The 25,000-nt window shown below is 44.2% G+C and overlaps 1 protein-coding gene across 6 annotated transcripts in view; it reads right to left on the bottom strand.

Annotated features, from left to right (window-relative positions):
* cdin1 (CDAN1 interacting nuclease 1) overlaps positions 1-25,000 on the bottom strand; it is a 69,273-nt gene that overhangs the window by 15,162 nt on the left and 29,111 nt on the right. For 5 of the 6 annotated variants that reach the window (XM_079527737.1, XM_079527738.1, XM_079527739.1 and 2 more), the window contains 3 exons: positions 23,387-23,454; positions 21,595-21,660; positions 21,197-21,302 (listed from right to left, as the gene is read on the bottom strand). In XM_079527737.1, coding sequence (XP_079383863.1) covers positions 21,197-21,302; positions 21,595-21,660; positions 23,387-23,454 — 240 coding nt within the window. Of the gene's footprint in view, positions 1-16,388; positions 16,509-21,196; positions 21,303-21,594; positions 21,661-23,386; positions 23,455-25,000 lie in introns of those variants that run through there. The other variant, XM_079527741.1, reaches the window with a different exon arrangement.

Genomic DNA, 25,000 nt, shown 5'->3' with positions numbered 1-25,000 from the left:
TCTGTGTGTGTTAGTGTGAATGCAAGAGAGGCTCTTCTGGTCTTCACATTCTGTTCTTTTCCTTGCTATAGTAAATGGGTAATGACACAAAGGTGCTTTAGGAAGAAAAAGGGAAAAAAAAGGAATGGAAGGAGAGAAATCCACCCAGTGCACACTTGGAGGGTTTACCAAAACTGTGGCGTAATCTAAATATTGTTTCTAGCATGACTAAACAGGCCAACACCTCTCTTTGCGGAAGACGTGCGATAGCTGACATTGTTTGATTTGATCTCTCGTCTATACAATCTAATCAGTACAACGGCGACACCCACACGACATCTACAGCTTTTGTCTCCAACCAGTTCTTAATACATGCATTTGTATTCAACATCAATTAATTTGTTCCAGTTACACAAGGCTTCAGGAACTGTGAAATGTTTAAAAAACACAGGGAATCCACAGCGTGCACACACAAGACACAGGCAAGGTCAGCATCAATATTTGAACAAGAATTCATAACATCAACACTGCCTTGATGTTATGTATAGAGGGCCAGAATGCCACAGATCAAACACCAACATTGACACGTTCAATGGTCTTAACTTACAATACTCTGCGCTCTCTAAGCATTAACCACATTAACCCTGGTGTCCCCATTTCAGGCAAATAGCAGACCTGCACGTAGACAAAGCTCTGCATGACTTGCATCACAATGGGAGCTAGTAGAGATATACTTTTTTTTGCAATTTATCGTATGACGAAGGATATACTGTAAGAAGCAGTAAAGGGCAATGTTGTACAATGTGGCACAGAAAACAAAAATATATTCACAGAAGGGGAATTCTGCAGAAACGGGACAAATCCCCAGAACAGGTGTTCTTATAAGGAGTCAACCTGTGGTAAAGCAAACCAGCCGCTATCAACAAGATCTGTGACGGCCCTCTGTCTCCGCTATACTGACCCTCACCTCAACTGACGGGTGGAATGTCATCTGAGGAGACACAAAAAAAGAAAAAGGGAAAAAAAAAGAGTGAGAAAAGCTGTCACTGAGAAGTTGTAATAGGAAATTGCTCTTGGCAACTATTTGTTCAAGCAGCAGATTTTTCTTCCTTTTTTATGCCAACCCAGCGAGCCCCCATTGGAAAACAGGGCAGGTCCCCCTAATGAGTAATCTATTTCAAAGCAGTCGTGTCTGGGCATGACAGTTTACCGAGAGGCTTGAAGAACTGGTAATTACCAGTGTTACGGGGCAATTAATGCATATTACACTGCGGCACTCATGGCGGCGACTGTCAGCTCCCCAATAAAAATGAGCACTCTTCAGCTAAAGGGTGACATTAATTGGGCCCTTAATGACTATGCAGAGGAACCAAGCCAAATAGGAACAAAACAGGGGACTTGCTCTGACTCTAGGAGAGGGGTGGAAATTGGACTAAAAATGAGATTAATTGCTGTTTAGGAAAAAAAGGGAAAATTTGTGGCGAGGGGAAGGGGGAGAAATAGGTTGGAATTACAGGGTGCAGAGTGCAAGGGCTGCTCATCGAGATGACAATTCCATTAATTATTTGATATTTTCTGTACCTTAAGGAGGCGAGGCAGGCTTACGGCCCATTTGCAGGGCTCGGTCTTCAGGTTTAATGCTCTTCATGCCGAATGCACAGCTGGAGATTAAGTGAACATGGATGCCTTCCCAGCATCACCCACACATGCACACGCCATTGTGCATTCACTCAATAAAGTAAATACATAGATTATTTCTATTGAATTCCAAAGAAGCACCCCCCCCCCCCACAATATAAGGGAACCCCAGATTTAGCTATGATGATGCGTCTCAAAGCGATCAGGTGGCAGGGCACATCCTTCATGTGAAGCAGAGGAATAATCAGATTAAATGGCAAAAGTATTCAGACTTCATATAGTGTTCACGTTTTCCGCTTTCCCTTTAAAGCCTGAGGGCCAAAGTATGTCTTTCCACTTAAAATGGACAAAACATTAACCAAGCCTTTCATCAAACGTAAATGTGCCAAATTGCAGGCCCTTCTGCACCCAGAAATGTTTGTTTAGAAGGAGATCAAGGATGCGGTGAGCATATAAAGTAATTCTGATTAATGTTGTTAAAGCCAGGCACGTACTGAAAACTACCTGAATATGCAAGCCCTCCAAATCATAAAAATACCAGCATGCAAAACATGCCATAATTTGCATACATTTTAGATTTTTGATTTCCTTGCTATTTAAATATGCAGTTAGAAATAGTCCGGAGCTGCCTCTTGCGCTGTCACGCTGCACACTCACACTGTCATTGGTCCTGATAGAACTCTCCTGCTTCAAAGGGGGCTTTGCAATGGAGAGGAGAATGAGCAAATATTTGAATTGCAAAAACACATCATCTTCCGAGGGGAGAAAATTCAAGACAACTTTTTAGAGTTAACGGCACCCCAACCCCCAGCATGCTTACCCTCTGTGCACAGAAAGAGAGAGAGCGAAAAAAAGAAAATAAAGAAAAAAAGGCCAACGTATTCATAGCGTAAGCACTCTCCTCGCTAATTTAGCATATCCAAATTTGTGTAATGGGATGTGACACATTTTAGAGGGGCTTGAGGAGGGGGAAACTATAATTTGAGGAGAGAACCATAAAAATGTTTTAAGCTGCCCTTGTATTTAACAGAAATCCATCGGACAAATCCAGGTTTCAGACGACCTGACACAGGTTTGATTACAGACTGAAGTGTAATTACTTAAGCTATCTTCTGGAGGGCTGGAGAGAGCTACACGTTATGCTAGGTAGCTATTTCAGCAAAACAAACGGGAGCCATTACACTTTCCAGGAATACCTTTCTCCTCGGTGCTCAGCACATTCAGCACAATGACTTCACGACCGTTTAAACACAATCGCTCTAGTCTAGGAGAATATCTGGCACTTTCCAACTTCTGTGGAAGTTCTGGAAAAAGAGCAATAAATAACCTACATGAATCAATATTATGAATCATAGCGTATTTGAAAGTATGATTTCCCCAATACGATTGCCAGGGAAAATACAACCATTAAGCCAAAAGTTACAAGACTGGCCCAGAAGGCCATGAGCAACATTAACGGCAATAAATACCCATCTTCAGACAACTGAGAAAATATCCCAGCACAGGGGAAAATACTCATCTTTTCTGTTTATGATTGAAAATGTATTTACCACAGGGTTAACAAGTACCTTGAATTTAAATGGGGGGAAATGTGAATGGCTCTAATATATCCACAGGAAATCTGTGGAACACATGCAGAGTTATGCAGATAAATAATAAACTGTGGAAACAATATTTTATTTTTTTCAATTATGTCTGCCATCAGGGAGATCATGCCGCTCTTTGTATCTGTAGATCATGGATGATTTACAATATATGGCAAACCTTATTCTGTGAGACAAATATGACAACAAATATGGATCCCTATAGTAATTAGAGGGTCCATCAAAACACACGTTACAGCCACACGTTTAAATCAAATTTAAACACCACCCTTAAACACATAAGTCAATCCGGTAATCATTGAGCCTTAAACGCTAAATCAATGTCATCCAAATACATTGTTAGCATTACAGTTCCACCGAATATATCAGGGTGGTTCTCAACCTTTTTTGGATCAGGGCCCACTTGAGAATCAGATGGATGGGCCACGCGCATTTTCAGAGCATGTTTATTTTAAAGTGTTTTGGTTTGGACCAGTGGAAATATCACAGTATTCCTATTTATCGGTATCACAATGAAACACATTTCTCATGTGAATTTATATTAATGTTATATTAATAATGTTATATTATCATCAAAATCTTATATATTTCTTCAATTATTTGGGGGCCACTTGCAATACTCTCATGGCCCACAGGTGGTCCCGGCCCACAGGTTGAGAGCCACTGGAATATACCCTCCGCATTGCACCTCCCACCGAGCCCAAACCCTAGGCTGGCCGCGGGTTCCTCTGCTTCCCGCGTGCAGCCTGCCTACGTGTAGACAACCTGGAGACAGGTCTGTGCAGAAATCAAACCAGGATGATTGATGGCTTTACTGCACAATGACCCGTGTCACATGGTTCTTGCCCTAAATCAATGCCGGCGATAAGGGCCCTGTGCCTACAATGCTCACCTTGGTATGTTCACCAGTAAGACCTTATCTGTGGCAGGAGGAAGTATGAGTAATAACCAAAGACAAGCCACGACAAAACCACTAACCCCACCTTGTCAAACACAATTTACAATGTATATACACCCCCTCTCATCTGCTGCTGTTAAAATAGTAATTATGAAAGCCAACGAGATATGGGACTAAAGTGTTTGGAGGCTTAGGTCCGATTCATACTTCGTCGTACGCAGGCCGGTGTCATGCGCCGAAAATAGCCGACCTACTAACCGTAGGTCTGCTTTTTCTGTGTCACCAAAATGACACCGTCGTATGACGAAGTATATCGGGCTTACAAATTGTCTGTTGAAGGGCTTGGCGAGAGTGCTTTGTCACTAGCTATGGTTCCAAAGCAGGGCTCATATTTTGTTAAGCAGTCTTGAGAGATGGACCCTGGACCCTAAACACTGACCTACCTACGCTACTTACCACACACACACACACACACACACACACACACACACACACACACACACACACACACACACACACACACACACACACACACACACACACACACACACACACACACACACACACACACACACACACACACACCATTTCAGTGGCGTCAGGTCCATGTGGGACAGACTCGGTGTCAGTGATACATGCATGGAGGGGTTGGAGGTTGAAGTTGAGAGGAGGGCCGACAGGAAGGAGAAGCAAACACTTTGGGAAGATTACAGCGTCGAGCATGCTAAGACCTTTCAGTAGTTTTTCATTTGCCTGTGTGTGTGTGTGTGTGTGTGTGTGTGTGTGTGTGTGTGGTTGTGACAGAGAGAGCAAGAGTGAGCGAGCGAGGGAGCCGGAGAGAGGGAGAGTATAAGTTTCCAGGCAGTCGCATCAAAATGGGAAGAGAGACCAAACATGACATCAAACGTTGCAATTAGCTGACCCCTTTCTCCCAGAGTCAACGGTTTGAAAAGCCCCGCTTTAAAAGCCCTGATTAAAATATGTTTGCTTTCTCATTCGAAATGACATTTGACAAGGTTAGTAATATTTCAACTAACTGCAATAACATTCTCGTGGCCGTGATCATTTTTTTCCATCTCTTCGCAGGGGCGCAGGTAACCTCGGAGCGAGTTTCCCATGAACTCAGCGCTGCGATCCAAAAACAAAAACGGCAGAGGGGAAAGGGGAAAAAAAGAGAAATGAAAAAGAAGGAGAGCGGTTTAAGGTTTTACGCGAGCGTGTTTAGTTTCACCCGGGCAGCTGAAGCAAAATGTTTTGCGATCATTATTCAGAGAATTTATCCCCTTTCTAATTCAAACCACAACGATTACTCAAAACAGAGCCAGTAGTCTTTTCTCTAACCACCAGCTCCGTCCTTAGCGAGGACTCAGGGGGGCTGAGGACTGTCAGCAGCTCAGGGGATAGGGTTCCTCGAGCCGCTAAAACCCCTCATCACCAAATTAGGAGAGGTGTAGTCCCCTGGCCCCTCCGCTGGAAATGTAATCAAGAAACATAGTTTTCAAAATAAGATTTAAGTTAATGATGAGGGACAGCAGATATGTAATAATACTTTCTGGAAGGGATGAACGGCGTCACACCGACCTTTGGTTAGGTCATAATAGAGGCTTTGTTTAGAGCTCATGTCAAGACAGAGTAAAACAAAAAAACAAAACAAAAATAACTAGAAAAAACAGCGAGTCTGTAAACTTAAATAAACCAAACTCAAAAGTTGCATTAGACAGCGCCTGCAGAACTGGAGCTCTGACAACACACCAGGAAGATAAAACCATGAATAAGGTCTTAGAAAGGGGGAGTCGATTCATGGGATCAGAAATGGACAGGGCCAAACTCCGTCTGAAGTTAATAGTTTTCACATCCATTCTAGTCGGAGGAGAAGCGAATGCGAAGTGTCGGGCCGGACAGTAAGCCAGCCTAGGCTTAGCTGCAGCTGTGCTCAAATTGAAGTGGCACTTTCTATCAGAGGCCTTTCACCAGACAACTCTATTCTGCCCTCTCTCCTCTAACCTTCATGACACACAGACGCCAATAATAAAAAATAAGGGTGGTCATTTAAAACATGCAGCCGTCATTGAAGAGACAGACTCTGGGTTTAACATGGAGTGGGAAGATCCGCAGTGTGAACGTGCCAGCTGATGGAGTTATCCCTCAAAATGAGAAATAGATTACTTTGACGTCTCCATGGCCGCCATTCAAAGGGGGAGGGCAGCTCAAAGCCCAAACTCTGGGCAGAGTTTATGTTTCACTTTCACAAAAAAAAGTCCACCCCTGTTATCTTGCATCAGTTAAAAAAAAAAGAGGATGGGGTATCGTCCGTTTCAACTTCCCGCCTACGATGAAACATTACATCGACGGTGGACAGAGCTGGAATGCAGATCATACTGCTCCACTCTTAACCCCTCAAGCCCTCGTCACAAAGGACTGTTTTACGGTGCTCATCTATGGAACACAAAGAAACAAAAAGAAATTAGCTGCTCAATGTTCAAATGCATTACCTGACATGGACTCCGGGGCTCAAGAGCATCATTTATCATAAGAACTTTTAGATTAGTGGCCAAGTGCCTTTTATTCTAATCGTTTATATATACGTGCCACAGCATGGAGAGACAAATGCGTTGACCTGATAGATCTTGTACATTAGCCCCCAGAATTGATGAGTGAAATCAGAAGGTCAGCGCTTGGACGCCGGCTGCTCATGTGTCTTTGATTACACACTCCCACTGAGTACTAGGCAGGCAGAGATGTTTAAGCTATCAGGCAATCAGACCGCCGAGAGACGTGAAACTCAAACCAGAGACAGGAGAGGAGAGGACTGCATGGGAACCAGAAATGGGGAAAGAGGGTCTCCACAAAGCTCTTCAACAAATGCCAGGGTTGGAGAGGAAATACTCACTTGTACTTCTATCTCTGTTTTTCTGGCAGCCGGATATTGCAGTGAAATAAAACTGTAATATAAAGCAATGTTCATAAATGCGAGTGACTCTGTATCTGGTACTTAAAACATGCTGACATATGGTGCATCAATCAAACCAGTCGCTATTGGAGGAAAAATAAATGCAATATGTATTGCAAGCTGAGGAAATGGGTATTGTGAAGCTTATCAAAATACAAATAAAAGGTTTCCCACATTACAACCAGAACATTTTTAAAGTAAAACATTCTAAACTAATCTGCTCTTGATGTCAACCACTATTCTTCAGAAATGAATGTAAATTTGTGTTTTGGTTTAGTATGTTTTTATTTTCAGCTTTGTTTTCATTGTTATTTACAGATCAAAAAATGTTAGGCTGCTATGAACAAGACCACTATGAACCACTATGAACAAGAAAGAAAACATATGGATTTGACTTTCTCAGGTTGGAGAGTAAATATTTCTAAGCCTTTCATCATATTTTCTCCAAGGTCAACACACACAATACAAGTATATTGTATGGAAACCATTCCATGCAGTAACTGAATTTTGGCATTACAGTGGAAAGGTGTGTGAACACACATCTGTGTGTGTACACAGTATGAATGACATTACGTCTGTTAGCTTGCACCAAATACGTTCCAGATTACCACTGTCCGCACAGTACAGTAAGCCATTCAGCACTTAAAAAACTGGCAAAAGATGTCAACTTGTAGAAAGGAGCTCGAAAGCTAAACAGGAAGCTGAAATCATTGGAAAAGAGAGAAAAGTGTGGGCGGGAAAGAGGACAAGGTTACGTGAGGGACAGTGGGCCTATAAAAGGAAGCCTACCGTCTAGGTTATCTATAAGGAACCACTTATCACCAGCGCCCAGCTCCACACTGTGACTGATGGGCCTCCACAGACCGTGAGTAGAACGACACTATCTGGTCCACACAGCACTGCTCTTTAAACACAAGGGCAGAAATATGAAGCATTGTTTTCTCCTGTGCCACTTGGTTAACGCATTGTATGCATACTGTGTGGTCTGTATTCTACTTTAACCCATCATTGTATGCATACTGTGTGGTCTGTATTCTATTTTAACCCATCAAGACCATACTGTGTGGTCTGTATTCTATTTTAACCCATCAAGACCAGAGGCCCATTCTACAAATGCCTTCTAAATCACAGTAATTATCACACTTTCAAGATTAAAAGAAAAATGTTAAAACATAGCAGAGGTATAAGATCACAGTGCAGCACGCTCTGAGCTTGTATGTCTGCTATTTTAGAATAGCCAATGCCAAAATCTAAAATGACACAGATGCTTTCCCGGTTTGAATGGGTTTAATCGTTTCCTTCATTCCAAGAACCACGGCATGCATTGCTAATCAAGTAACCTAAATGCTAAATGATGCTATTAAAATATAAAATAAACTCGGTAACTAATGATTAGCATGATGTGCAAAATCATTGATTGATTCAATATAAGGAGCTCTGAAAATCCTGAGCTCAATTACTGAAATCTGATGCAAAATATACTACTAACAAGAAACACTGAGTAACCTATACCATACACTGACATGTATAGACTGATACTATCTAAAGGGAAACAATACCATGTGTGTTTAATGCCTCAATGGATAGATCAATAAATCACAAGAAAACCCGGGGAAAGGTAATCCTCCCCAAAAAGCTGTTAAACACTTGCTGTGTCATGAAGCCAGCACAACCAGAACTAAAATATGCATTCCTCTTGTCTGCACCAGAGAGAAATAAAAAGACTCATTCCCGCTACGCCTAATGCCATTCCTTAAAACCAAAAATGTTTCAGCAATGTTGGTTAATAGAGGAACAAAAGTAATTTGTTTTTCTGTTCAATCGAGTATATTTTAGCTGTAGTCAGGTTGTGGCATTGGGTAGGGAGCAGTTTTTTTCTCCCCCATTTAATTTCCTGTGACAAACCACAGAGTTCATGGTTCAATTCTTTCTTTATTGCTTGGGAGGAAGAATCATCTGATGATTCCTAGACTCCTTTGTCATCATCCATCGCGCAAGGATGTTGCTTTTCAAAAAGGACTGATCTACAAGCTAGCGATGCGTCGCTATCAATTATTTTTGACAAGTAATATCTTTGGACTATGAAGCTCATCAACAAGGCAGGTTTTAGAGTGCCGTGATACAGCTGTGGCGATGCAGGACACCAAACACAAATGCCAGATTTTTAATATTTACGTATATAGCTTTACGTCTACCATGTGCTATGGGGGTGTTCGTTATGCGTGTTTTAAGAAAAGAAAAAAAGATAAGACACTTGAAAATCCCTTTGGCCTTCAATGGCTCCAGTCAGCATGGTCAAAAAAGCCCAGACTTCGTACAATAACAACTGCCCTATAATTATCTTCCCATCTTCGGCCATCTCCCTGTAAATGTCTATAGATGTGGACATGTCCAACAGCAATGTGTGTGTGCGCACGCGGGGCTGGCGTATACGGTAAGCATCCGTGTGTACACTATTTGTCACAAGGCTATCTTTGTGTCAGGAAAATTACACGCTGCATCTTCCGTAACACTGGGTAAAATGCAGGCCTGAATTCTCCTGTTAGATTGAGTTTTACAAAGAGCCATTCTAATCCAGGCCCACTCCACTCCTCTCCAGGATCTCGCAAAGATGACAAATACTGCCAACTTCTTCCTGGAATGAAACCCGGAAGGTCAACTAAAAAGAAAGACAGAAAGGAAAGGAATGAAAGGGAGGGAAAGGGAGTACAACTGAGAGAAGGGAAAGGGAAAGGAAAACACACTCTACAAGTCTGATGACATACATCACGAAAGCTTCCAAAAAGGTCAGTTAAATAAAAATAACAAAAAATATTATTTAAATGAATAGATGTTCCACAGTAAAACAGGAATTTGTGGCACAGATAGACATGCCCGTGGCACAGTTTACAGTGTCTTTCCCTCCCATCTCGGGAGTGCTAAGGCAAGCGGGTAGGCGGGAGGAGGGAGTAAGGAGGGGTATATATCACCAGGGTGCCGCTTTGTGTCCTGCTCGTCGTTTCCACACAGCGGCTGTGTCAAAGCTGCTAGCAGGCTCAAAGTTAAATGACAAATTTGGATAATGCACAGACACAACCCAGCTAAAATAAATAGGTGACATGGGGGCTTAGCCAGAGCTAAATCCCGGGGCTGCTGGAGACCTGAAGTGCACGGATTACACCCCAGATGCCTTAAACAATGTGCCCAAATGTGCATCCTTAAAAGCATGAAATCCGTAGAGCAAGCAGACTTGTCATTCGCCGTTAGTATTTTAAGTTCCTTGTTACACCTCAGTGTGCTGCTGTGACCCAAAAGAAACACTTGCAAAGCCCAAGAGGAACCTCCATTGTGGATATCTATTTTTCTAGCTGCAAAATATTCACCAGGAGGATGTCATAACAAAGGAAACAATAAAAGAGGCCACGTTCCTGCACGGCAGGGGGTATCCACCACATTATAAATAGGAGGAAGACAATGACACAGGCATTGACACAAAATGCTGATGTCTTTGTTTACAAATTAGTTAGCTGGGTCAAATCAAGCCAGCAACAACCTGGACTTCTTAACATAAATTCTTAACATTTTACTTAAATGTGAAGCAATACAAATTGTTAATGTGACATGCAGAGAAATCTAATACTTATGCCAATACTTTTAACAAAATACATTCTATTAGCGAATCTATCCAACCCTACTGAAAGAAAGCCACTGGCTTTGAGGACACCATGTGCGGAAACCTCTCTCAGTCTGCCCCCTCATGTCTCTTTCTCTTGCCCACATCTCTGATTTTAGGGTGAGGTGCATTGTGGCATGGCACAGGTCTTGAAGGTGTCACATCGCCTCCCCAGAGGTGCCGGTGCCCGTCCTTGGGGAAGGCCCTGTAATGTCCAGCCTCATTCGATCAGCAGTAGCCACGGCCTCTGGGCAGCCTCTCTCAGGTGACATCCCCTATCTGCTCTGTCTGCATGATGGCCCCGCTTCTGCCATGGCTTATGTTACCGGGTGCATTCACCCGGTCTACCACATCCGTCCCACATTACATTACCTGTATAGTTGCAAGCATGTAGTACACACATACACATGCATACACTGTCAAATCATGACACATTTTTAAGCCTGAGAGTTTATGTAGCCAAATTGACCAGCAATGGTCCATTTGAAATGTAAAATATGTTTATATAAGCAGAGACTGGAGTCTATGAAATAAATTAATAAACATTGTATAGTTTAAAAATGGTTCTGCACAACTGACCATGCACAAAGATAACTTGTCCTCACATCTCACATTTCGAGTGTCTAGCCGTAGTATTTCATTCATGTTCAGAGATAAAGGCATTATAAGCTGAACTCAATACGGCTTGTCTACAAAATAGCAAGTCATTACAGTATTAATTAGTCATTCCTGGTTGTACTGCTTTGGGAAGTTCAACAAAAATGATGGACATATCCATTAAAAAGGAATATATTATGCAATATCTAGAATCAAAGAATTTAATTTGATGTCAAGGCAATCAGATTGAGTATGCCTGAGCCCATAACAGCATTATCATGCAATTTCAGCTGTAAAACCTACAGCATACAGTACCAGAAATAATTGGAAAAAGTTCTCCAAGAACTCGAGATGTCTGATCACGGCTGTGTCAACTAATATAAAACATCATATAAATCAGTTTTTTATCTTGCTGTTAGCCAATATGCCAGAAAGCAGATTAGTAATGTTGTAGTGCAAGTACTTGGATGGAGTTCTGAGAATAACGACTTCCACATTAATTGCCATTTTGCTTCCATGGGGAAAAGTGCAAAAACAAAAGCCTAATATAATAATTCTCATAATCTCTGTACAAATGCATTTTGAGTGTGGGAAACAGCTTTATTATTAATTATGGGTGGACACATTTTATCTAAAATGCAACATCACATAGTAGTTTCAAAATCTCAAAGATGAAACATAACAATGTGTGCACATGCATCAACAAATATCCAAGTGGTCAAGCCGGATGATGTATAATGGCAAACCAAAAAGTCTTAACCCCCATTTCATACAGGGGAGAAATGAGCCATACTGTCCCATTATATTGCCATAAATCATAAATCATAAATTTTTTTGTGGACGGCTGACAGCTTTTTATCAGATCTAACCTTTTCAAGCCTCCATTAGGAGCGCTAACATTTTCAACTCTGACACATTTGCAGTTTACGAATCTCACAGCTGATTAACTTTGGGAAGGGGCAAGCCGGCGACCACGCTCATTTCCACAAAGGCCGTCCATCGTCTCAGCCCAAGAGGAATGGATGGGAGGGGAGGGGAGGGGAGGGAGGGACAGGGTCTGAATCTAATTATTTAACTCCACATTTACCCTTTAATCTGCTGTATTGTGCTGCAAAATGGTTTGGTTGCAGAAAATCTCTCTCTTATCTCGGGGTAAAATGTTCAATGTGATATAATCTATTATTTGAAATATACGTTCCACTGTACACAAGCACTGCAATGAAGGCACCGCCGCCAGGTTCCCTTGTAATCTGACAAACAGGGAGCAGTTCGGTTCAGGGAAGACAATCACCAGGCTCAAAGAAGCTGTCAACATTTTCTTCGTGTGAGTTGAACTTTCTTGTGGAAGGAGGATGTGGCACCGGATTCATGTCGATATTCTAACAATGAATTGCCAATCGTTATGTTGCTTTGTTTTTTACAGTGTGAAAACACATTTTCTATATGAAAGCAATAAGGATTGATCCATTATTATTAATTGATTAACTGATTCATCTTCCTTCTGCTTCTCCAATATAAATAACACAGATCTCCACTGGCCACACGGGAGCGATTCTAAAAACCACAGACTGACACAAAATACTCACTGAGAGCAGCAGTAATGTCCTGATTCATCATAAACAATAGTGGCAGTGATGTGCCAGGCCCACGACACCTACTTAAATCACAAGTCAAACAGAATTTCGACAAACGCATTAGACTCAAACAATACAAAATATCAAGAAATACAAGCTTTGCCGGAGTAGTCAGTGTCTGGATAGGTCCTGAATTCATATGAGGCAAGTGAGACTACTGTATGATTAGACAAATGCAAGCCTAGATCATTTGCTGCTAGAGGGAGAGTTATAGGGGCACCTTTGCCAACCATAATTGATTTAAGCACGCCATGATCAGGGAGGGGCAGTTAGGTGGTGCGATGCCAGTGCGCATATTTCATTACATGCTGTGTTTAACCTTACCCACTTCTCCTAAAACACACAAGAGGCTCATTATGTGTTTAATATTCACCAGCAGGTGAATAATTTTTATGCAAGTCTGATAGTTGGGCGAGATGGATAACTCAATTATCTGAACATCCGTCAGAGCAGAGGGCTTCGTCGGCTCTGGAACACCACCAGCTAAGATTGATGGCTGGGAGACACCAATGGCTGCTGCTCCGCCATCTCATCCAGGCACTGGGCCTGAACATGCCATTTGATTCGGCAGACCGTCTTTCTCTCCCTTTTCCCCCTCCTTTTCTAGGGAGCCTTGTAGGTGAAGCGCCATTACCCCTCACTCCACTGAAGAGGGGTTTATTATGAGGTTAGTGCGTTGGCAAGACTATTGTTTGGATGATAAATGCAGTTGGTGAGGGCTTTGGACGGAAAATTTGTTATGTGGGGGTGGGTTTTTTTTCCCTTCTCTTTCTTCTCTTCCTCCCAAAGACACATGTCACCATTGCTCACTTCATAGGGCTCGGGGGAAATGGGGAACAATTAACATGGAGCTACAGGCACAGCATTTTGGTTAGAGGTAAAAAGTAAAGAGGAAATTCATGAAAATAAGCAAATCACTTCTAATGTCAGTCAGGTGCAATGAAGTAATTACAGCTGATATGCCATTTCAAGGTCAGTCAGAGGAGAGACAAAAAGGTTGAAAGTGAAGTGATGAAGTCTGTTTTTACCGAATAGACAAACATACAAGACCTCTAAAGTCCATGAAATGATACCGCTAATACGAGAAGGGCTGTCATGTCACCTCATGCTTCTCTCCCTCCTTCACTCCTGAGTACTAACTGGGTTTATATCTTTGCGGCAAACAATTCCTTGACCAACAATTCATCGAACTTCCATATTCCGTATACACATGCACTCCTACGTACTGTACAAGCATGTGCAATCAGAAACGTACATACAGTACATGCGCCCGCACACACACAGCTACTAAGGAGGCATCTCCAGCTACAATACATTAAGTATAACAAAAAGAGAAAGAGGGTCCACATTTTGAAATGTCAGCAAGTAAATGTCAATTAAAAATTACAAGGGTGCTGCTGGAAAAGGTGGGGTCTGAAGGGATTGACATTTCTTTTGACACGACAGCGTTTATCTGACCGAGCCGCCGGCTGACATGATGGGATCTACGTCGTCAGTTCCTTAACACACTTGGACAAGGCCGCTGCGCTGAATATCAATGAAAGATACCCATAGGCACAAATCTTGGGCTCAGTCCGAAATGTCCAAGCAGTCCGTTTGTATCCTGATATCTTCATTCGATCCAACGCCATTGTTATCTCTCTAAGAGCAGGAAGACGGACAGACACATGGCATTTTCCTTAAATCCAATACAGGGAAGCGCATGGACTTGCAGGGAGGCATGTGGTGTTCTGGTTGTCGTGCTGCCTGTGGTACTAATCATGCGACCTAATGGGAATAAAAGATTCCCTCTTAAAATGGACTCGTATATCATGTCATGTTTGACTGACTGAGGCAGATCTCATTCAAGTGTTTTCTCATTAAAACGCTAGCAACGTCTCTCATGGTCTAGGAATGTCCTGGAGCCGAGGCCAAAGCCCTTTTTTTTGTCCTGGTCAACAATTTTCTTACAGACCTTTAATGAGGCCAGCTTAAGAAGACAACCATCAAAGATGGACCATTCTCAGAGAGTCACACCTCAGTGATTCTGAGTTCCGGGGGTCGCTAGCATGATCAAATGCTACACAGATTTTCCTTCTGCACACAACAGGGCTTTTCCAAATAAAACTACATTAGACAGAGGGAATAAAATACACTGTTGATTATGACCTTGGCATCGTCCCCTGTTCATTTTAACTGCACATTGTTATTGGATGAATCATCCATCCTGGAAATCAGATGTTTGGTTTGATGGCAGCTGCAGAGTGAACAAGGAAGTAATTTCTCCATAAAACATGCTCAGCATTTCTATAATTGAGGAATCACTATTGATGTTCATCTACTTAATTTAGTTTTTAACAAACTTTCTACTGATGGCCAAGTAATCCAACTGTTAAATAATCTCCTAGAAGCACTTTTCAGTGCTACTTTCAAAGCAACATCATCCCTTTACAAAGCTTCTTGTTTATCGTCTTTGTCGGGTGGAAACCGCATACATCTAAAACTGTTACTTTTCAGGATTCAGATTCAAAAGCTAGCTTGCGGATCTTGTTTTTAAAGATATCTTTGTAGCTTTTTCGGTCTTTTATTTTTTATAGAGGGACATGAACAAAGGGGAGACGGCGAGAGACACGCACCAAAGGCCGTCAGGCCACCTATGAGCCCAGGCGCCCGGACCGCAAGGCCAGTGGTCCGGGCCCATTGTGTGGCTGTTGCAGGAAGGTAAACTGCATATATTAGCTGCATGACTTCATGTCCAACTCAATATGGCCTATATAATTCCTAAGCGCTGGTTCAGCATTTGCTCACTTGCACACGTGTGCAAGTCCCATAGGAGAATCAAAAAGAATATCTGCATTCTGACCAGATCTGCACAGGTGCTTGTCTCTTGCACAGGGATGGGTACTTAGTTACTTACTACTTAACTGCCCGTTGCACTTACAGTCTGCTTACAGTATCTCTTGCACCACAATCATACAAAACCAATACACATACTGGGGGGCTGTGGCTCAGGGGGTAGAGCAGGTCGACCAATGATCCGTGGGTCGGCGGTTGAAATCCTGGCTCCTCCTGTCTACATGGACAAGACACTGAACCCTACATTGCACTGACTTGGTCAGTGCTAGCTTGCCAGCATTGGTGTGTGAACGTGGGAAGTGAGGACGCTGGGGTCGACTGTTTGCCGCTTCACCTCCGAATGTATGAATGAATGAACCATTGTAATGGGCTTGAAAAGCACTTGCAAAATGCTATGAAATGCAATTCATTATTATTATTACTGTATGTGTGCAGCTAGATAGATTAGATAGATAAATATATAACACAGATAGACATGTCAGAGAGAGTGTGAGAGAGAGAGAGAGAGAGAGAGAGAGAGAGTATAATTCTCTGCCTGACAGACTGTGCCTTCTCTCTGGACACAGCGCCTGGTGTCTGGAACCTCCCAGCACTCTAGTCCAGACACCAATGTCACAATGTGTGTCAGCCGGCCGTCATTGCTCAGGGGGGTCGGGCGGGACCAAGGCCAGTAGAGGCCGTCTGGGTGACATTTGAGCTCAATGTTTCTGGAAGTCCTAGCCTAGTCAAGGCAGAGAGAGAGGGAGACAGGGAAGGATGGAGAGGCTACAGATGAATGCCATTGCCCTCCCAGGTCCTCTCTCTCTCTCTGTGTGTGTGTGTGTGTGTGTGTGTGTGTGTGTGTTCGTGTTCCATGGCCTGACACAAACCAAGAGTCACTAAAGTCGTTGAGGTCTCCATGACATCCAGTACTGTGCCACGAGCAGCGACTGACCAGACCGATCAAACAATACAGTCCCCCTAAGTTGACATGGAACATAAGAGAGAATTCCAAGCTAAAGACTAGTGAATCAATCAAAAAGTACGTCGGGAAAGCATTTTTATGGGGTGCTACTTTTAAAATAAAATCACACCCGTGTGAAGTGAGGGGCGCTCTTATTGTACATCATCATCACCGACGTCTTACAGACAGTTGAGAGTTGAAAGCCTCCTATAAAACCTATAACACAATGTTTGTGTTACGCAATGTTTGTGTTTACACTATGACGTAAAATTGTCCATTCATTGTCAATGGGAATTTAATGTTTGTGTAGGACAAAGTTTGTGTACACACACTAAAAGATGGACAAAGGTAGGGCTAGCACCCCTCAAAAATATGACTGCTGTACTAATTATGAAACATTGTTTCCACTTTGGGGAAAACATGGCTTCCCTCTGACAAGAATGCATAGATGCCAGGATTTTTCTCATTCTCTCTACATTCTCTCAGGAGTCTATGACATGGCTGCGTATATTGTGTAATGATGCGTTTTACTGTACCTCAACACACACACACACACACACACACACACACACACACACACACACACACACACACACACACACACACACACACACACACACACACACACACACACACACACACACACACACACACACACACACACACACACACACACACACCTCTGTTCCCTCACTGTGGGACCACGAAGGCCCGTTCCTGTCAAAAGGTTCTCATGACAACAAATGCCAAGGATTAATCACCCGTTTTCCCTGCTTCCCTTCACAAACAATGCGTGTACTCTAGAAAACAATCCTGCTCAGACAGGCCATTCAGACAGCAAGGGACTCCAGTGACCATAGTGGAGTTGACTGGGTCTCCACAGTGTCGACTACCTTTTTACACTGATAAAAAAATAAAAACTAAATAAAAACTATTTGACTAACACAAATATATTGACGGTTTCATCAACAAATAAAACTAGACTAAAATGTTAGGGAGGGACTAGTGGAGCAGATATATAGAACTAAAAGATAAGTCATTTTACTGTATGTGCTCTGAAAATAGCAGTTGTGAGCTTGTAGATCGGCTATTTTCAGCATGCAACCTTAGTGTGAAATCTGCAATTACGACGGCATCAATGCCCACCAAATTAAAAATGCGTTGACAAAATCAACTGTACATTTAGTCAACTAAAACTAAACTAAAACATTTCAGATGACTAAAATGTGATTTATTCAAAAGACTGACTAAAACGAAAATCGAAATTTGCTGTCAGAATCAACACTGGCTCCACAGTGCAGTGTTGGAGTGGAGAGGAGGTAGGACACACTGCAGTGCAGTGTTGGAGTGGAGAGGAGGTAGGACACTGTTGGAGTGGTTAGGAGGTAGGACACACTGCAGTGCAGTGTTGGAGTGGAGAGGAGGTAGGACACACTGCAGTGCAGTGTTGGGGTGGAGAGGAGGTAGGACACACTGCAGTGCAGTGTTGGGGTGGAGAGGAGGTAGGACACACTGCAGTGCAGTGTTGGAGTGGAGAGGAGGTAGGACACACTGCAGTGCAGTGTTGGGGTGGAGAGGAGGTAGGACACACTGCAGTGCAGTGTTGGAGTGGAGAGGAGGTAGGACACACTGCAGTGCAGTGTTGGAGTGGAGAGGAGGTAGGACACACTGCAGTGCAGTGTTGAGGTGGAGAGGAGGTAGGACACACTGCAGTGCAGTGTTGGAGTGGAGAGGAGGTAGGACACACTGCAGTGCAGTGTTGGGGTGGAGAGGAGGTAGGACACACTGCAGTGCAGTATTGAGGTGGAGAGGAGGTAGGACACACTGCAGTGCAGGAGTGGAGAGGAGGTAGGACACAATGCAGTGCAGTGTTGGAGTGGAGAGGAGGTAGGACACACTGCAGTGCAGTGTTGGAGTGGAGAGGAGGTAGGACAGTGTTGGAGTGGAGAGGAGGTAGGACAGTGTTGGGGTGGAGAGGAGGTAGGACACACTGCAGTGCAGTGTTGAGGTGGAGAGGAGGTAGGACACACTGCAGTGCAGTGTTGGAGTGGAGAGGAGGTAGGACACACTGCAGTGCAGTGTTGGAGTGGAGAGGAGGTAGGACACACTGCAGTGCAGTGTTGGAGTGGAGAGGAGGTAGGACAGTGTTGGAGTGGAGAGGAGGTAGGACAGTGTTGGGGTGGAGAGGAGGTAGGACACACTGCAGTGCAGTGTTGGAGTGGAGAGGAGGTAGGACAGTGTTGGAGTGGAGAGGAGGTAGGACAGTGTTGGGGTGGAGAGGAGGTAGGACACACTGCAGTGCAGTGTTGAGGTGGAGAGGAGGTAGGACACACTGCAGTGCAGTGTTGGAGTGGAGAGGAGGTAGGACACACTGCAGTGTTGAGGTGGAGAGGAGGTAGGACACACTGCAGTGCAGTGTTGGAGTGGAGAGGAGGTAGGACAGTGTTGGAGTGGAGAGGAGGTAGGACAGTGTTGGGGTGGAGAGGAGGTAGGACACACTGCAGTGCAGTGTTGGAGTGGAGAGGAGGTAGGACACACTGCAGTGCAGTGTTGGAGTGGAGAGGAGGTAGGACAGTGTTGGAGTGGAGAGGAGGTAGGACAGTGTTGGGGTGGAGAGGAGGTAGGACACACTGCAGTGCAGTGTTGAGGTGGAGAGGAGGTAGGACACACTGCAGTGCAGTGTTGGAGTGGAGAGGAGGTAGGACACACTGCAGTGTTGGGGTGGAGAGGAGGTAGGACACACTGCAGTGCAGTGTTGGAGTGGAGAGGAGGTAGGACACACTGCAGTGTTGGGGTGGAGAGGAGGTAGGACACACTGCAGTGCAGTGTTGGAGTGGAGAGGAGGTAGGACACACTGCAGTGTTGGGGTGGAGAGGAGGTAGGACACACTGCAGTGCAGTGTTGGAGTGGAGAGGAGGTAGGACAGTGTTGGAGTGGAGAGGAGGTAGGACAGTGTTGGGGTGGAGAGGAGGTAGGACACACTGCAGTGCAGTGTTGAGGTGGAGAGGAGGTAGGACACACTGCAGTGCAGTGTTGGAGTGGAGAGGAGGTAGGACACACTGCAGTGTTGAGGTGGAGAGGAGGGAGGACACACTGCAGTGCAGTGTTGGAGTGGAGAGGAGGTAGGACAGTGTTGGAGTGGAGAGGAGGTAGGACAGTGTTGGGGTGGAGAGGAGGTAGGACACACTGCAGTGCAGTGTTGGAGTGGAGAGGAGGTAGGACACACTGCAGTGCAGTGTTGGAGTGGAGAGGAGGTAGGACAGTGTTGGAGTGGAGAGGAGGTAGGACAGTGTTGGGGTGGAGAGGAGGTAGGACACACTGCAGTGCAGTGTTGAGGTGGAGAGGAGGTAGGACACACTGCAGTGCAGTGTTGGAGTGGAGAGGAGGTAGGACACACTGCAGTGTTGGGGTGGAGAGGAGGTAGGACACACTGCAGTGCAGTGTTGGAGTGGAGAGGAGGTAGGACACACTGCAGTGTTGGGGTGGAGAGGAGGTAGGACACACTGCAGTGCAGTGTTGGAGTGGAGAGGAGGTAGGACACACTGCAGTGTTGGGGTGGAGAGGAGGTAGGACACACTGCAGTGCAGTGTTGAGGTGGAGAGGAGGTAGGACACACTGCAGTGCAGTGTTGGAGTGGAGAGGAGGTAGGACACACTGCAGTTTTGGGGTGGAGAGGAGGTAGGACACACTGCAGTGCAGTGTTGGAGTGGAGAGGAGGTAGGACACACTGCAGTGTTGGGGTGGAGAGGAGGTAGGACACACTGCAGTGCAGTGTTGAGGTGGAGAGGAGGTAGGACACACTGCAGTGTTGGGGTGGAGAGGAGGTAGGACACACTGCAGTGCAGTGTTGGGGTGGAGAGGAGGTAGGACACACTGCAGTGCAGTGTTGAGGTGGAGAGGAGGTAGGACACACTGCAGTGCAGTGTTGGAGTGGAGAGGAGGTAGGACACACTGCAGTGCAGTGTTGAGGTGGAGAGGAGGTAGGACACACTGCAGTGCAGTGTTGGAGTGGAGAGGAGGTAGGACACACTGCAGTGTTGAGGTGGAGAGGAGGTAGGACACACTGCAGTGCAGTGTTGTGGAGAGGAGGTAGGACACACTGCAGTGCAGTGTTGTGGAGAGGAGGTAGGACACTGTTGGAGTGGAGAGGAGGTAGGACACACTGCAGTGCAGTGTGATGTACAGCCATAAAAAGGAAGTTTGGGGTTTGTGTGGCATGGTGAAGGAAGTGGTTAGTTTTGTCATCGAGATATGAGCCGTTTTCCTAACGCTGAGAAAATGACGATGGTGGTTGTGGTCAAAAGAAAAGAGAAGTTTGTAAATGACTGGCAGATTGAGGGCAAACGGTGCTGTGTGGCGCAGTAAAGTCAACTATATGCTTGATAAAGATACAACAAAAAGTGTGATATACACCATACTAACAGGAAGAGAAGAGAAGAGCAATTTATAGTTGTACAGTAGGTTACCTGTTCCAGTAGCTCCAGAACTGCTCGTTGAGGTACGTGCGATGACTGACATCATCCCCAAATGAGGCTTTGCTCTCAATCCAGTGGACAATGTGTCCTTCCACAGCTTTTCACACAAAGAAACACAACAGCAACCATCAGAACTGTGAGGAATAAACTCACAGAAGCTAGATCTGCAGGGGACAAGTGGCATTTTGGTAGGTAATGGACTTCATAGTTTCTTTCTGCACTTAAGAATCAAGCATTATTTGGTTTTACCCAAACACACACAAAGCTTGACAGTTGAATAATCATATTTGAGAAAACCGTTGAAGGAGTAAAAATCAAAGCTAGTTGAGCTTAGCAGGCAGCTGTTTCAGATGAAATAAAATGTTGACATTTGTAATGGAAATACAAACCAATAGGGACCTCCAGGATAATGTCAGGCGTTTTGTCGTAGCCCTTGGCTCTCAGCTGGTTTTCATCTACAAGGAACAAAGTGTAGCATTTCAACATTTAGCTACAGTACAGTGTTTCCCAGTTACATTCAGAAAATAGTTATTCAGAGCACACTGGTAGGTATTAGGTAATAACAGGATAACAATGTATGCCTTTACTGCAACAGCTGAACATACACTGAAAATGTCTGTCAAACACATATTCTAGGGGCTATACTAACCTCACACCTTTTACCAAGGTGGTGATAACAAATCCCCCAGCAGAAAACACACAGTAGAGGACAGGAGGCGCAGTGAAACCATTAGCTACATCTGCCACTTATTTGCTGCCACTGCACAAAAGTCTGTAACGCCCAGTTCCGGTGCTGCTATCCAGTTTGCAGTTTGGTTGGGCTTCATAAAGTATAAAACGAGGGGACAAGGTTGGCATTATAGCCCGTGTAAGCCTGACCCCTGCCTGCACGGGCTGCAGCCATTGTCCTTGACTCCTGGCGCGCTTCGGCCATTATCCCTACAACACCTGATTTCTCCATTAAATCTCAGGCTGACCAGGTCATTCAATTCCAGGGGCCTGCCTCTTCGTCTCCAGCCAAGCTCAACTAATGGGGCATGGAGGGGGATCTCTGGGAGGTGGAGAGGAGGTGGTGTGAGCCAGGGGTTGAGGGAGAGAGCCGAAGGTCTCAGGAAGGCAGCCAGAGGCCTGTGGTATGGGAAAGGGGTTAGGGTGTGGGGGCTTTGCGGACCCTCTCCTCACACCTACTGGGCTGTTGACATTGTCATGCGGCGCCGATCGCCTTTTTACATCACCTTTGATTAAAATTAATGGCCCGTCCCCACTGTTGGGTAGCTTATTTCCAATCCATTTATCAGACAGGGTGAGGTTGCCTCAGTGGCCCTCTCGCCCCGCGAACTCTGACAGTTTTAGAACAGTCTGCACCACAGCCCTGTAAGAAAGGTCAGCACTTCGGGCCCAAATAAATGATATGGTCTTAATGACAGAGGGAATGACTTTTATCCTTCATCACTCATCTGACCGGGGGGATGCGATGGGATAGGGATGGTGATACAATGGGAAAGGGTAAAAAAATTCAGTTTCACAATTTCACACCTGAACACTCTCTACCATGCCTTAGTATTCCTCAATGTAGCTGGTGTGCGAGAGAAAAGAAAATGGGCAGAAAGATATTTGAAAAAGTGTTTGTAGGATTCATATCTATAAAATCCATCCAGGCAAAAATAAATATTATTCCTGATAAACCCTATATATTATATGCCATGTACTGTACAAATGACAAAATAGTAGTGACTATTCCCTTCACTGAAAGATCTCTTCAATGGTGATATTATACAGAAATTCTTTCCATGTCCATTTGTCCTTCAGTAAGCTAGGGCAAGCAATCAATCATAACACAAAACATGTATCCCAGGAGAAACTGCCCTATTTTGTACATCTAAGAATAAGAAAAAAAACATACTGGGGATGAAACCTTAGTCGATGTATACATTAGAGCCAAACAAACATTAAGGGCTGCTTTTGAAGACCTTATTTCTTTAAATATTCATTATAGGCTAGTGGATAAATTAAAAATGCAGGGATATTTGATAACAGTTCCTGGTCGTTAGCCAATCAATGAGAGATAACACCCACTACAATCCGTCATGTCCAGGTTTCCATTTACCTACAGTAGCTTACAAACAGCATGACAAGAAGAGCTTCAGTAGCATGGTGTAAAGGGTCAGAGAGATGGCTTACCTAGAAACGATAGCTTCCTCTCCTCCAGCTTGTCTCGTAGCAGTACTTCATGCTCTTGGCCAATAGCACTGAGGGCATGGAGTCAAGGATTGCAACGTGAAGTGATCTACAATTTATTCCGGTCGTTCTCAAAAAATGTCATGAAAGGTGCTATACAAATAATGTTGTGTTATTATTATTAAGGACCCCCACACCCATTGATATGTATTTGGCTGCTGACCACCTTTTCTAAATAATTTGTGCCAGGGACCCACAAACTCACACCACCTCACATCGCTACGTGTTGTGAGCTTGTAAATTGGCTATTTGTATTTATTATATACACACATATATATATACACATTTTAGTGTTTTAACGGTTCCTCATTTTTGGTGGGGGTGGACCCCCTGGAACCCTCTCAAGGACCTCATTTTGAGAACCACTGATGAATTCTACATTTTACAGTATGAGACAAATACAATAAAATATTTAAGCAAACACAAAAAGTTCACCTCAAAAATCGAATGCAGTAGAATCACACCATTTACCTGTCAAATAGGTTGCTATGGAAACCACAAGCCTAGCTTGCTGTGGCTTGTGGGTTGCTGTGGTAACAATGTTAAGATTGCAGAGTTGAGAAAGTGCATGCTCTTGTGAGTGTGCGTGAAAAAAGAGAGAGATAATATGGAATAGGTTCCCTTTAACCATGTTCTTTCCCATGCACAGCAAATGTACGTTACCCTATGCATAGCAAAACCACTGTTAAAAAGTTTTCAGGTCAAATTGTAATCAGCTTTTGCTACAAATCTCCTAAGTACATTACCCAAATGAGCAAGACAAAACTTTTAAAGAAAACAGAAGATTGAACAAATGCCAATTTGGCAAAAGGCAAACAGCCCCTGGATTACTCATTCCTCTAAAATATATCAAAATGCTTTTACAATAAATGCCATTCTGAATCAGGAGACATGGCAGCGGTTGCACACATTCTGCATTCGCGAAGGCCAGATATCATATGCATAATTAGCGTTTTTAGAAAAGAAAAAAAGATGTAACTCCTGCAGGCAGTATACCACCCACAACACACACAAATCACTCAAAAGGCCCAGCGATAAATACATGCATACCCTAAGCAGCACACGTGCATCAGAGCCAATTTTCTGATGTGGAGATGGAGGCGTTCCAAAGCAGTGGGGCGGTTATCATGAACTCTCTGTGGCAGAGTGACTGAATGCAATTTGACACTGAAGGGAGGAAGTGTGAAAGAAAGGTAAAGAGAGGGGACGAGGACGGAGGGCAGGGTGGGACAGGGTTGACTGGCTATGAACAGGGGACCCAAAACAGAACCCCCCCCTCCTGCCACACACAGACACAATAACACAATAACACACACACACACACAATCGTGGTCTGCACCCCAGCTGTATGGCTCTAAATACACACACACACACACACACACACACACACACACACACACACACACACACACACACACACACACACACACACACACACACACACACACACACACACACACACACACACACACACACACACACACACACACACACACACACACACACACACACACACACACACACACACACACACACACACACACACACACACACACA

The sequence above is a fragment of the Electrona antarctica genome (assembly GCF_951216825.1).
Source record: "Electrona antarctica genome assembly, chromosome: 18".
Lineage (NCBI taxonomy): Eukaryota > Metazoa > Chordata > Actinopteri > Myctophiformes > Myctophidae > Electrona > Electrona antarctica.
The sequence above is the reverse complement of the archived record's forward strand: the minus strand, read 5'-3'. Positions and strand labels throughout refer to the sequence as shown.